The sequence below is a fragment of the Dryobates pubescens genome, chromosome 17, assembly GCF_014839835.1.
Source record: "Dryobates pubescens isolate bDryPub1 chromosome 17, bDryPub1.pri, whole genome shotgun sequence".
Classification (NCBI taxonomy): domain Eukaryota; kingdom Metazoa; phylum Chordata; class Aves; order Piciformes; family Picidae; genus Dryobates; species Dryobates pubescens.
The window spans coordinates 24,218,980-24,233,811 of NC_071628.1; the positions used below are offsets into that span (position 1 = coordinate 24,218,980).

General features: G+C 55.8%; 1 protein-coding gene across 1 annotated transcript in view; it reads left to right on the forward strand.

The window, feature by feature from the left end:
* Positions 1–14,832, forward strand: part of MYO9A (myosin IXA) — a 221,133-nt gene that overhangs the window by 34,230 nt on the left and 172,071 nt on the right. Inside the window, exon 2 of the mRNA XM_054169279.1 lies at positions 12,876–12,970. Within this exon, the coding sequence (XP_054025254.1) occupies positions 12,876–12,970 (95 nt within the window). The remainder of the gene's footprint in view (positions 1–12,875; positions 12,971–14,832) is intronic.

Sequence of the window (14,832 nt, forward strand, 5' to 3'; positions counted from 1 at the left end):
GCCAGCTCTCTCAGCACCCTGGGATGGATCCCATCCGGCCCCATGGACTTGTGAGTGTCCAAGTGGCTCAGCAGGTCCCAAACTAATTCCTCATGGATTTCCAGGGCATCACACTGCTTCCTGACCCCACTGCCCAGCTCAGGAGGCCACTCATCCTGGACTCCTGCCTTGCTGTTAAACATCGAGGCAAAGAAGGCGTTCAGGACCTCAGCCTTTGCCTCGTCATCAGTCACCGTGTTCCCCTCCAGCTCCAGTAAGGAGTGCAGGTTCTTCTTGCCCTTCTTTTTAGTGTTAATATACTTGTAAAGATGCTTTTCATTGTCTCTCACAGAGGTGTTCAGTTTCAGTTCCAGCTGGGCCTTTGCCTCTCTAATTTTATTCCTACATAATCTAACCACTTCCTTGAACACACCTGGAGAAGCCTTCCCCTCCTTCCAAAGGTGACACAGCCTCTTTTTCCCCTTCAATCCTCCAGGAGCTGCTTGCTCACCCAGGCCCAGAGCCTTCCCCTGGGCTCATCTTTCGGCACATGGGCACTGCCAGTTCCTGTGCCTTCAAGAGCTCCTGTTTGAAGCAGCTCCAACCCTCCTGGACCCCTCGGTTCTTGAGGGTTGGTACCCAGGGAACTTTACGAATAAGTTTCTTAAAGAGGCTGAAGTTTGCCCTCCTGCAGTCCAAGGTGAAGGTTCTGTTGGTGCTCCTCCCTATCTCCCTGCAGATTGAAAACTTCACTATCTCGTGGTCACTGCACCCTGGGCAGCCTCCCACGGTCACATCTCCCACCAGCCCTTCCCTATTGGAGAGCAGCAGGTCAAGCAGAGCCTGTCCCCTGGTAGGCTCACTTAATAGCTGCTTCAGGAAGCAATCCTCTATTGGCTCCAGGAATCTTCTGGACTGCCTCCTCTCTGCTGAATTAAGTTCCCAGCAGGTATCTGGCAGGTTGAAGTCCCCCACGAGGACAAGATCTGATGATCTTGAGACAGCCTCCAGTTGTTTATAGAATAATTCATCAGCCTCCTCCTCCTGGTTGGGTGGTCTGTAACAGACTCCAACCAGGATGTCAGATTTGTTGGGCTGCCCTCTGATTTTAACCCACAGGCTCTCAATTCCCTCATCTTCCACCTCAAGCTCTGTGGCAGAAAGTGTCTCCCTAATATACAAAGCCACCCCTCCTCCTCTCCTCCCTCGCCTGTCCCTCCTACGGAGCCTGTAGCCCCCCAGTGTAGCACTCCAATTGTGCCTGTTGTCCCACCATGTTTCTGAGATGGTGACTACATCATAGTCACCCTGGTGGATTAGGACCTCCAGCTCCTCTTGCTTATTGCCCAGGCTGCCTGCATTGGTGTACCTGCACTGCAGCTGGGCTCCCCACCTCTCGACTGACCCTACCTTGTGCCCTACTCTTTGCTCTGCAGAGGGACCGATGTCTTCACCCACCCCCTTCAGACCTAGTTTAAAGCCCTCCTAATGAGCCCTGCCAACTCTAGTGCTAGGACTCTCTTGCCCCTCCTAGATAACTGCACCCCATCAGGACCCAGCAGGTCAGGTGCAGTAAAAGTTGCCCCATGATCAAAGAAACCAAAGCTCCGCCGCTGGCACCATCCCCTGAGCCACTTGTTGATGGTGTGGGTTCTGTTCCTCTCAGTGTCCTCCCCTGCCACTGAGGGAACTGAGCAGAACACCACTTGAGCGCCTGCCCCATCAATCAATTGTCCAAGGGCCCTGAACTCCTTCTTAATTGCCCTGGTGCCCTTCCTGTCGATCTCATCACTCCCAGCCTGTATTACCAGCAGAGGGTAATAGTCAGAGGGACTGATGAGCTTGGGGATTGCCCTTGCAATGTCCCTTACCTGCGCCCCGGGTAGGGAGCAGACCTCCCTGTGGGATGGGTCGGGACGACATATGGGTCCCTCAGTACCCCCCAGGAGAGAGTCCCCAACAACTGTAACCCTTCTCCTTTCCTCTCTGGAGCTGGTCGTTATAGCTGGTGGGAACTGCTTGGCCTTAGGCTTGGCCTTAGGCTCCTCTCTGGAGCTGGTCATTAGAGCTGGTGGGGACTGCTTGGCCTTAGGCTTGGCCTTAGGCTCCTTTCCGGAGCTGGTTGTTATAGCTGGTGGGGACCACTTGGCTTTAGGCTTGGCCTTAGGCTCCTCTCCGGAGCTGGTCATTACAGCTGGTGGGGACTGCTTGGCCTTAGGCTTGGCCTCAGGCTCCTCTCTGGAGCTGGTCATTACAGCTGGTGGGGACCACTTGGCCTTAGGCTTGGCCTCAGGCTCCTCTCTGGAGCTGGTCATTACAGCTGGTGGGGACTGCTTGGCCTTAGGCTTGGCCTCAGGCTCCTCTCTGGAGCTGGTCATTACAGCTGGTGGGGACTGCTTGGCCTTAGGCTTGGCCTTAGGCTCCTCTCTGGAGCTGGTCATTACAGCTGGTGGGGACTGCTTGGCCTTAGGCTCCTCTCCAGAGCTGGTCGTTACAGCCGGCAGGGACCGCTTGGCCTTAGTCTCCCCTCTGGATGGCTGCTCCTCAGCCCTCTCATCCCCACTGCCCTTGGCCTGCAGGGCCTCATACTTATTATGCAAGGGCAGCAGAGGAGGAGGAGAGGGCCAGGGTGGATTCCTCTTGCCACCCTTGGCAGGGACCTGTGTCCATCCCTCTCCGTTTTCAGGGGCCTCCATTTTCAGATGCCTCATAGAATCATTGAGTTTGGACAAGGCCTTTAGGAGCCCAACCCTTAACCCAGCACTGCCAGGTCACCACCAAACCATGGCCCTCAGCACCACACCTCCGCCTGTTCCAGGCCTTGACAGCCCTTTCAGGGAGGAAACTGTTCCTCATGTCCAACCTAAACCTCCCCTGGAGCAACTCGAGGCCATTTCCTCTTGTTCTATTGCTTGTTGCTTGGGAGAAGAGCCAACCTCCACCTGTCTGCAGCCTCCTCTCATGGACTTGTAGAGAGCCAGAAGGTCTCCCCCCAGCTTCCTTTTCTCCAAGGGTCCACAGGCAATGCTTGAGTGCTGTGCTAGGCAGCAGCTCTCGGCTGCAGGTGAGGACGATGATGTTGTGTCTGAGATGCTCCTTAGCAAGAAGACCTTCCTAAAATATCACTGCTGCTTTCCAACCCTTTCTCTAGGCTGAAGATCCACAGCTCTACCACCTGAAGCCAGCAGTGGTGCAGCCAGCAGCCCAGCCCGGGGCAGCTGGTGGTGGCTCTGGGCCTGTCCTCAGCAGCTCCTCAAACAGTGACTGAGAGCAGCAGGGAACACTTGTGAGAGCTGCTCGAGCTGTCAGAAAGGGCCAAGGGAGGCAGGAGCTCACACATGGGCAATGTGCTGTCCTCCAAGGCTGTCCCAAAGCAGTAGAGTCTCTGCATGCATGTTCTGAAAGAACTCTCTTGACATTCATGGAATGGGTTGGGTTGGAAACTACCTTCAAGATCATCCAGTCCAGCCCCCTGCCATGGGCAGGGATACCTCCCACCAGCCCAGGCTGCTCAAGGCCTCATCCAGCCTGGCCTTCAACACCTCCAGGCAGGAGGCAGCCACAGCCTCCCTGGGCAGCCTGTGCCAGAGTCTCCCCAGCTTCACTGGAAAGAATTTCTTCCTCATCTCCATCTCTCCCAGCTCAAAGCCATGGTTCCTCATCCTGGCACTCCCAGCCCTTGTCCAAAGTCCCTCCCCAGCTCTCCTGGAGCCCCTTCAGGTACTGGAAGGCTGCTCTGAGGTCTCCCTGGAGCCTTCTCTTCTGTCACAGTGAGCATTCTGGGATGTCATAGTGGGCATCAAGGTTTCCAAGAGGATGTGATTATGACCCAAAAGACCTAACCCACCTTGCTCTTGGAAGCATGAGGAGCATGGTGAGGAGTGGCTCTAGCAGCTGTCTGTAATGCTCTGTGATGCTAAACACCCATGGGAGATGCTTCAGGGATTCACAGAATGGTTTGAGTTGGAAGGGACCTTCAAGATCCCCAGCTCCAACCCCCTGCCACAGGCAGGGACACCTCCCACCAGCCCAGGCTGCTCAGGGCCTCATCCAGCCTGGCCTTGAACACCTCCAGGGAGGGAGCATCCACAGCCTCCCTGGGCAGCCTGTGCCAGAGTCTCCCCACCCTCACTGCGAGGAATTTCTTCCTCATCTCCAGTCTCAATTTGCCCTCCTCCAGCTTCAGCCCATTCCCTCTCCCCCCATCACTGCAAGCCTTTCTCCAAAGTCCCTCCCCAGCTTTTTGTAGGCTGCTGAATGTGTGAGCAGAGGAGCAGGGCTGTGAGGCAGAGCTCTGGCAGCCCTTCCCTGTAGAGTCCATCCCCAGCAGCACTGTCAGCCAGCTTAGCCAATTCCTTTTGCCCTTGACACAACTTGAGCAGGAAAACTTTCCCTGTTTGGGAAGAGGGCTTGAGGAGGAGGCTTTGGTGGGGTTTGTTTTGCTGTGTGGTGGTTACATGGTAATTACTGGGTATTTTTGCCCTCTGTGCATTGCTTAAGGAGGAGGAAGCTGCAGTGGGCTGATCCTGGGTTTAAGTGTGGGAAAAGGAGGAACTTTTGCAGGGCTGCAGCATTTGCCAGGAGTGCAGCTGCTGGAGCCTGCTTCTTACACAGCTGCTGGAGCATCTGCAGCAGCAGAGCTTTAAATCCCTCCACCGTCTGCATGTTGTAATGACTTCTGTAGTGCTTTGTCAGGGGTATCTTACCCTGGAAGAGTGTTTGGTGCTGCTCTGGCTGTTTTCCCTTCCTGGCACTTCTGTGGAGACCAGTGACAAGGGGAGTTCCTCAGGGCTCTGTCCTGGCTGCAGTGGCACTGAGGCACCCTCAGCATGCTTGCTGATGGCACCAAGCTGTGTGGTGCCATGGACTCACTTGAGGGCAGGGATGGCATCCAGAAGGCTCTTGACAGGCCAGAGAAGTGGCCCAGTGCCACCTGCATGAGGCTCAACAAGTCACAGGGCAAAGTTCTGCAGCTGGGTCAGGCCGACCCCAGGCACTAATCCAGGCCAGATGCAGAGTGGGGTGAGAGTAGCCCTGGAGAAAGAGCCTTGGGGGTGCTGGTTGCTGAGCAGCTCCCCAGGAGCCAGCAGTGCCCTGATGCACACAGCTGCTTGCTGGGCTGCAGGCAGAGGAGTGTGGGCAGGAGAGGGGAGTCTGCCCCTTGGCTCTGCTCTGCTGAGACCTCACCTCCAGCCCTGCCTCCAGTGGCCTGAAGTGACAAGGAGATTGTTGGCTCTGCCATGGGCTCCAGTGGCTGCACAGGAAGAGAAGGAAAGAGAAAGCTTCAGAAGATCAGGAAAGGTCTGCTGAGGGGGGCAGGTCAGGGTTAGGGGGCAGGCTGGGGGCAGGCTCAGGGCAAGCTGTGTTCCAGCATTGCAGCACACAGGCTGTAGATACCTTCATGGTTGGAGCTTGGACCATAGCAGCAGCAATGGTTTCCCATCCCATAGGCAGGTGGAACCTCTGATCACAGCCACCAGGACTGAAGGCTGAGGTGACCGTGGGGTCAGCACTCAAACTCCTGCTTCATGGCTGTGAAGTCCAAACTCAGGACTGGTGCTTGGCCACACACAGCAGCACCTTGAAAGAGTCACATCAACACTCTTCTGCTTGCTCTCAGCCCTGGGGAGGCCACACCTGGAGTCCTGGGATCAGGTTTGGGATCCTCATTCCCAGAAGGACGTTGAGGAGCTGGAGCAACAGGAAGGGCAACAGAGGTGAGGGCTGGGGAGGAGCAGCTGAGGGAGCTGGGGGGGGGTGGTGTGGGGAAGAGGAGGCTGAGGGAGACCTCATTGCTGTCTCCAGCTCCCTGAGAGGAGGCTGCAGTGAGGTGGGGGTTGGGCTCTGTTCCCTAGGATTAGTTGACAGGACAAGAGGAAATGGCCTTAAGTTGCACCAGGGGAGGTTTAGGTTGGACACTAGGAAGAATTTCTGCCATGAAAGGCTTTTCCAGGCTTGGCACAGGCTGCCCAGGGAGCTGGTTGAATCCCCATCCCTGGAGGTGTTTCAAAGAGGCAGAGCTGTGGTGCTGAGGGCCATGGATGAGCAGCTAACTTTTTCCATGAAAGGGTTGTGAAGGCTGGTTCAGCACCAGCCTTGTTAGAGCAAGAGAATGGTTGGACTGGATGATCTCAAAGGGCTTTTGCAGCCCAAGTGATCTAAGGCTGTCTTTTCAGGAAGGTGAATTGCAGCTCATGCTGTTTTGGCTTGGGTGCTTATTTAGCTCTGGTGGCCCCTGTTGCTTAGAGGTGGCTTAGGGCTTCTGATGGAAGCTGAGAGCTGGGGCAGCTCTGCTGATGTGCTGTCTCTTGAGCAGTGCAGTTCAGTGTTAGGATTTGTCAGGCAGGTTCAAAGGAAACATTTCCAGGGCAGAAGAAATAATGAGCAGGGATTTAGCAAGACTCAGGGAGTCTTGAAGCATTTTGTCTTCTGGCCATAATTCATAGAGGCACAGAGCTGTCAGGGCTGGAAGGGAGCTCAAGGCTCAGCCAGCTCCAACCCCCTGCCGTGGGCAGGGACACCTCACACTGCAGCAGGTTGCTCACAGCCACCTCCAGCCTGGCTGCAAACACCTCCAGGCAGGAGGCTTCCACCACCTCCCTGGGCAGCCTGTGCCAGGCTCTCACCACCCTCCTGGGGAACAACTTCTTCCTCACAGCCAAGCTCAATCTCCCCACTTCTAGATTTTTTCTCCCAATCCGAAGCTGAGAGGGCAGGGGGTGGTGGTGCTGGGAGTGTGGCTGAATGAAACCAAGCAAAGCTGCTCTGTACCCCACCCAGGGGTTTGTGTTTTAGATGCAGAAAGGAATTCATAACTGCAGAGGATACCCTGAAAAAGCAGGGAGCCATGGAGTCACCAAATGGCTTAGGCTGGAAGGCACCTTAGAGATCAGAGGGTGTCAGTGGGTGCCGAACTGCCCAGGAGCCAGCAGTGGTCCCTGGCAGCCCAGCAGGCAGCTGAGTGCTGAGCTGCAGCCAGGGCAGGGAGAGCAGCAGCACAGGGAGGGGATTCTGCCCCTCTGCTCTGCTCTGCTCAGACCCCACCTGCAGCACTCTTCTGGTGCCCCTAGCACAGGAAGGACCTGGAGCTGTTGGAGGGGAACCAGAGGAGGCCACCAGGATGATCAGAGGCTGCAGAACCTCCCCTGTGGGGACAGGCTGAGAGAGTTGGGGCTGTTCAGCCTGGAGAAGGCTTCAGGGAGACCTTAAAGCAGCCTTCCAGTACCTGAAGGGCTCCAGGAGAGCTGGGGAGGGACTTTGGACAAGGGCTGGGAGTGCCAGGATGAGGAACCATGGCTTTGAGCTGGGAGAGGGCAGATTGAGAATGGAGATGAGGAAGAAATTCTTTGCAGTGAGGCTGGGGAGACTCTGGCACAGGCTGCCTAGGGAGGCTGTGGCTGCCTCCTGCCTGGAGGTGTTGAAGGCCAGGTTGGATGAGGCCTTGAGCAGCCTGGGCTGGGGGGAGGTGTCCCTGCCCAGGGCAGGGGCTTGGAGCTGGATGATCTTGAAGGTCCCTTCCAACCTAAACCATTCTATGATTCTATGAATCATCATCTCCCCCTCCCACCAGCCCAGGCTGCTTAAGGCCTCCTCATCCAACCTGGCCCTGAGCACCTCCAGGGAGGAGCAGTTGCTGGTTTTTTCCCAAGCACATATGCAAAGGTTTGCATTCCCCAAGACTCAGCTGAGTTTGCTTTCCCTGGCTGCTCTCTTGCTGCCTGCCACGTTGAGCTCCCCCCTCCCTTCTCCAGTTTCAAGTCATTCAGACTTTATGAATACTTTTGATTCATGAATTCCAGAATCCCCCCAGGGCACACAAGTCCTCTAGCAGTCTGCTGTCTGATCTTAAGCTATTTCTTGTCCCTAGCATAAATGGCCAGGACTGAATCTTACTCCAGTCCCATCAGCAGCCCAGGCTGCAGTGTGGCTGTTCATGGAAGCATTCCACGGTGGCACAACCCACGTGAGAGCCCAGCAGCTGCCTTGCTCTTCTGCTCTGTTCAGGGGATGGCTAGCTGAAACATTGAATTGACATGTCAAGTAGAAGGGAAACCATTCAAAACTCCTCTCTCTGAATCCAGTGCTCATTTTATGTAGTCAAGATAAAATGCTGGCTTTATTTTTCCCTCTGAGAGTGCAGGAGGCTCAGTTACAGAATACAGAACACAGAATTCACCAGGCTGGAAAGCACCTCCGAGATCATCCAGCCCAACCTCTCACCCAGCACCATCTGACCAAGTCAACCATGGCACCAAGTGCCTCAGCCAGGCTCTTCTTAAACACCTCCAGGGATGGGGACTCCACCACCTCCCTGGGCAGCACATCCCAAGAGCCAATTCCTCCTACTGGGAAGAACTTTCTCCTCACCTCCAGCCTAAACCTCCCCTGGCACAGCTTGAGACTGTGTCCTCTTGTTCTGGTGCTGGGTGCCTGGGAGAAGAGCCCAACCCCCAGCTGGCTCCAACCTCCCTTCAGGGAGTTGCAGAGAGCAAGAAGGTCTCCCCTGAGCCTCCTCTTCTGCAGGCTAAGCAAGCCCAGCTCCCTCAGCCTCTCCTGCCAGGGCTGTGCTCCAGACCCCTCCCCAGCTTTGTTGCCCTTCTCTGGACACTTTCCAGCATCTCAACATCTTTCTTCAACTGAGGAGCCCAGAACTGGACACAGTGAGAAGAGCAGGGCTGGGTGCTGCAGGGGAGTTGGACTCGAAGACCTTTGGAGGACCTTCCCAACCCATTCTGTGATTCTGTAAAATACAGCAGCAGAGGCAGATATTCCCCAGAAACACAGAACTTCAGGTGTTGGAAGGGACCTCCAGAGATCATCCAGTCCAACCCCTCTGCCAGAGCAGGATCACCCAGGGTAGTCTGCACAGGAATGCATCCAGGTGGATTTGGAAGCTCTCCAGGAAGGAGACTCCACAACCTCTCTGGGCAGCCTGCTCCAGGCCTCCAGCAGCCTCACAGGGAAAAAGTTTCTCCCCCTGTTCAGAAGTAACCTCCTGGGTTCCAGTTTGTGCCCACTGCTCCTTGTCCTGTCCCTGAGCACCACTGACAAGAGCCTGGTCCCAGCCTCTTGCCCTCCACCCTGTAGCTCTTGCTGAGCATTGCTCAGCTCCCCTCTGGGGCTGCTCTCCTCCAGGCTCTCAGCCCCAGGGCTCTCAGCCTTTGCTGCTCCCAGAGCTGCTCCAGGCCCCACAGTAGCTTTGTATCTCCAGCAGTTCCCTGTCTCTCTTGAACTGGGGAGCCCAGAACTGCACTCAGGACTTCAGCTGTGGGTTCCCCAGGGCAGAGTTGCCCTGATGTTGAGCCCCAAATGAAGGGACCTGTGAGATCAGGCTTGGGGGAAGGGGAACTGTTCAGCCACCAAACTGTTAATACTCATTTATTGCCCTGCCACCCAGGAGAAGCATCTCAGTGTGCAGGAGGCTGGTGGGAGGCTGGAGGAGTGGAGCTGCTCATTTCTGTGTTGAGTCACCAGTGCTGGGCTCAGGGGGCTGCTGGGCTCCTACAGAGGAGCTCATTGAATTCTGTTTCCTCCCAGAGGCTGAGTCCCAGCCAGGAAAAGCTTTGGTCTCCCCAAGAATTTCAGGAATGCTGTTAGGGAGTTTTGGCTGCTCAGCCAGCTTCAAATCCATGAGTCAGGAAAGGGAGAATAGAAACAGAAGAGAAGTTGTTGCAGGGAAGCTGTTGGACCCCAGTTAGTGTTTTCCAAGGCTCAGCTCTTACATTCTGGCCTGCTGGCTGCAGGACGTGGTGTCCTGTCCCAGGCTGTGGGGGTGAGGCTGGCAGAAAATGAGCTCCCAGCACTGCTGTGGCTGGCCCAGTCCTCCTGAGAAAGACCCCCAGCAAACCCAGGGGAGATGCAGTGCGTGCCTCAAGTTCAACATCAGGAGCTTCTTCAGCTACTTGTTGGCCCTCCACCAGGGTGCCTCTGGCAGGGAGTCAGCCCTGGCTTGCACAGAACCACAGAGTGTTAGGGGTTGGAAGGATCTCTGGAATTCATCCAGTCCAAGCCCCCTGTCAAAGCAGGATCACCCAGGGCAGGGCACACAGGAACAAGTCCAGGTGGGTTTGGAAAGTTTCCATCTAAGGAGGCTCCACAACCTCCCTGGGCAGCCTGCCCCAGGGCTCCAGCCCTCACACCAAAGAAGTTTCTCCTCATGTTGAGGTGGAACCTTCTGGGTTCCAGCTTGTACCTGTTGTTCCCATCTCTGGGCACCACTTGAGAAGAGCCTGGCACCTTCATCCTGACCCCCACCCCTCAGGTATTGATAGACAGGCTGAGAGCTGGTGCAGGCAAACCTCATGAAGTTCAATAAGGACAAGTGCAGGGTGCTGCCTCTGGGGAGGTGTCACAGCAGGCACCAGGACAGGTTAGGAGCTGTTCTGCTGGAGAGCAGTTCCATGGAGAAAGATCTTGGAGTGCTGCTGGGCAGCAAGTTCTGCATGGGACAGCAATGTGCCCTGGTGGCCAAGAGAGCCAATGGCTTTCTCCATAGCAGAGCTGTTCTGTGAAGAAGGTGTGATGCAAGGAGCTTGCTCATTTCCATCAGCAACAAAGCCTGGAAGAGGGAGCTTCTGGGTTAGGGTTTCTGTTGGTGAGACCAGCCCCCAGCTGGCTACAAGCTTCCTTCAGGTAGTTGTAGAGAGCAAGAGCCTCCTCTTCTCCAGGCTAAGCAACCCCCTCTTCCTACAGCCCCTGGCACTTGGCTGTGTTCAATCTCCTGCCCTTGGCCTCTGCCCATCTGTGCAGCCTGGCAAGGTCCCTCTGCAGAGCTCTGCTACCCTCTAACAGATCAACTCCTGCCCCCAGCTTGCTGTCAGCTGCTCATCTCCTGCTGCTGGACTCCATCCCTTCCTCCAGATCATCAGTAAAGATATTGACCAGGCTGGGGCCCAGCACTGCTCCCTGGGGCACACCACTGGTGCCTGGCTGCCAGCTGGCTGTGGCACCATTCACCACCACTCTCTGGGCTCAGCCTCCAGCCAGTTCCTCACCCAGCTCAGAGAGCTGCTGTCCCAGCCAGGGGCTGACAGCTTGGCCAGGAGGTTGCTGTGGGGGACGGTGGCAAAGGCCTTGCTGAAGCCCAGGCAGACTCCATCCCCAGCCTGTCCCACATCCACCTTGCTTCTTTCTGCAGTCCTTGGAGTAGAGCAGCTAAATCCTCTGGCAATATTCAGCAGCAGCCCAAATGCCTGTTTTGGGGGCAGGGATGCCTGGGGGTTCATCACCAAGAGAGGTCTGGGCCTCCAGTGGTCACCTGGAGACTTGGGCATCTTCTGTGACCTCCAGATGGTGAGGCAGAGAAGGGATGCTGAGTGTGGGGAGAGGTTTGGGGGGAGAAATAATTAGCAGGCAAGAGTGAGCAGGCAGAGGAGCTGTGAAGCCTTCCTTCAGCTGTGTCTGAAGTCACCTCTGCTTGCTGGGCAGGTTTCACCTAGCTCAGAACTGCTCTTATTCAATGGAAGGCAATTCATATGCAACAGCCTGAGTTTAAACACATCCCTGTATTCAAAGAGGGGGGAAATCCAGCCTTGTTGTTCTGCTAGCAAACCTCCTTCAGTTCCTGGATCACTAAATCCAAGCATAAAGCAGCCTGGGAAGCAAGGAGCAGCCAGGAGCCCATCCAGCACGGGTGCTGAAGGCATCCAGCACCTCCCTGCCAAGGGTTTGCTTAATCTGCCCTTTAGCATTTGCTTCCAGTTGCAAAGCACAATCTGAGCAGGTCATTTGAAAAGCCTCTGATGATAGGATGTAAAAGCCCTTTTAATCTTTCCTAATCAAAAAGAAAACCCCAGCAAACCCCTGCCCTGAGTGAGGGAATAAATGTGGTGGGAGCTGGGAGCTGGGAGCTGGGAGCTGAGCTCAAGCTGTGTTCATAGCTGCAGCACAAGGCCTTGCACAAACACCATTCAGAAATCAGCCTGGGGAGCAGCAATTACCTCCTATACACTGGGCCTGGAGGGAAGTGGGAAGGATTATCAAGCCCACTTTAATCAAGGAGACATAGGTTGGCCCTGGCAGCCTGACACATTCTTGTCCCTGTGGGCTGGATGGGTTGATGAAGTGAGTTGGGCCCAAGTGGAAATCACAGAATGGAATCACAGAATGGGCTGGGCCAGGAGGGACCTCCAAAGCTCAGCCAGTCCAACCCCCTGCAGTCAGCAGGGACGTCCCCAACTGGAGCAGGCTGCCCAGGGCCTCCTTGAGCCTCACCTTGAATGTCTCTGGGGATGGAGCCTCAACCACCTCCCTGGGCAACCTCTTCCAATCCCTGACCATTCTGTCAGCAAAGAAATTTTGTGCTCCTCTCCAACCTAAGCCTCCCCTGGCACAGCTTGAGGCCATTTCCTTTTCTCCTGTTGTTAGTTACCTGGGAGCAGAGCCCAACCCCACCTCACTGCAGCCTCCACTCAGGGAGCTGCATAGAGCAATGAGGTCTCCCTCAGCCTCCTCTTCTCCAGGCTGATCAACCCCAGCTCCCTCAGCTGCCCCTCCCCAGCCCTGTTCTCCAGACCCTTCCCCAGCTCTGTTGCCCTTCCCTGGCCCTGCTCCAGCCTCTCAATGTCCTTCTGGGAGTGAGGAGCCCAAAACTGAACCCGGCACTCAAGGTGTGGCCTCCCCAGTGCTGAGTCCAGGGGCAAGATCCCCTCTGGCCACACCATTGCTGATCCAGGCCAGGCTGCTGGTGGCTTTCTTGGCCACCTGGGCACACAGCTGGCTCCAGCTGCTGTCTGCCAGCACCTCCAGGTCCTCTCCTGCTGGGCAGTTTCCACCTGCTGTGCCCCACACCTGGGGCACTGCGTGGGGTGAAATGCCCCAGGTGAAGCTGTGCTGTGTTCATGCAGTCAAGGTGGCTTCTGGAAGGTAATTGATGGCATCTCTGTCTCTCTCCACAGGCTTTTGGCAATGCCAAGACAGCTCACAACAACAACTCCAGTCGCTTTGGCAAGTTCATCCAAGTCAATTACCAGGAGACCGGCACCGTGCGAGGGTGAGTGGGGAGCAGGCTGACAGCTGCTCTGGAAGGGCCTTCACAAACACCAGGTGACAGTTTTTGCCCAGTCTGTGGCCCAAAATGGAAAGAGAGGGGAAAAATGCAATGTTTTTATAGCATCATAGAACTGCCTGGGTTGGAAAAGCCCTCCAAGATCACCCAGTCCAACCAGCAACCCCACCCCACCATGGCCACCAAACCCTGGCCCCAAGGGCCATGGCCACAGGTTTCCTGAACACCTCCAGGGATGGAGGAGTATCATTACCTCAACCAGGTGGGAATGCTCTGCAGCAACTCAGCACAGCAGCTTCTCTGCCCTACCCCTGGCAGTTCAGGCTCAGACAGATGATGTCTGCTTGGCCTAATGCTCCATCCCTGCACATGAGTCTGTCTTGGCAGTTGGAACAGCTGACAGAATGCAGCATTGAATGCCAGAATGGTTTGGCTTGGAGAAGGCCTCCAGGCTCATCCAGTCCAAGCAGCAACCCAACCCCCCCATGGCCACCAAACCCTGGCCCCAGGTGCCATGGCCACAGGTTTCCTGAACACCTCCAGGGCTGGGGACTCCACCAGCTCCCTGGGCAGCCTGTGCCAGTCCCTGACCACTCTGCAGCAAAGACATTTGTGCTCCTCTCCAACCTAAGCCTCCCCTGGCACAATTCCAGGCCATTGCCTCTCCTTCTGTCACCTGAGACTGGGGAGCAGAGCCCAGCTCCCACCTCACTGCAGCCTCCTTGCCATGGGTGTGACAACCTTGGTGCATCTGAGCTGCACATTGCAGTGTCAGTACACCAGAGCTGGCTTCACATCTCTGATCATTCACTGATCATGTTGTCAACTCCATCATCAAGGTGAGATGGAACTTCTCCTCTTAAGAGCTGCTAGGCAGGAGAGGGGAAGGTTTTAAATGGGGTGGGATTGGTGTCTGGAGCAGATGCCAGGAAGCAGAGGCTGAGTGAGCAGCTTTGCTCAGGAAGAGAGAGCCAGAGGGGGTGGATTTAATCTCCAGCTGGGGGTTAGCTGCAGTGGAGCCAGACTCTTCTTGATCTCTGTCTAATTCCCCATATGCTTCTGTCTCTACCCTCAAGTCTCTCTTTAACCCAGCTCATGACCTGTTAGGGCCTTCATTCTCCCCTGGGCCACTGGAGGAGATGCTTGCTGTACAGCATAGAGTAGCTCAGGTTGGAAGGGACCTCAGAGATCTCTCTCTACTCCAACTCCCCTGGCATGGGCAGGGACACCTCCCACCAGCCAGGTTGCTCAAGACCTCATCCAACCTGGCCTTGAACACCCCCAGGCAGGAGTCATCCACAACCTCCCCGGGCAATCTGCTCCAGAACCTCACCATGCTCAGACTGAACAACTTCTTCCTCAGTCTACCACTGCTCTCCCTCAGCTTCAAACCATTCCCCCTTGGCCTCTCTCTAGGAACAGTCCCTCTCCAGCCTTCCCATAGGATCCTTTCAGGTATTGGAAGCTCTAAGGTTCCCCTGGAGTCTTCTTGACTCCAGGCTGAGCACCCCCAGCTCCCTCAGCCTGTCCTCACAGCAGAGGTGCTCCAGCCCTTGGATCATCTTTGTGGCCTCCTCTGGACTGGCTCCAACAGTTCCATGTCCTTGTGATGATGAAGACACCAGAACTGGACCCAGCATTTGAGGGGGAGTCCCTATAATGGTTCTCAACAGAGCACTTCAGCATCTCTTCCGCTGCCCAAAGCTCAGGGGATGTCCAGCTGTGACCCAAACCTTCCTTCTCCTGGGGAGGGCTGCAGCAGAAGTGCCTCTGGATGAAGCTTTCTGGGTGCTCTTAGCTAAGCCTGGCTTTTCCTTTGGCTTTAGCCCATGTGCAGGGTATCAGCA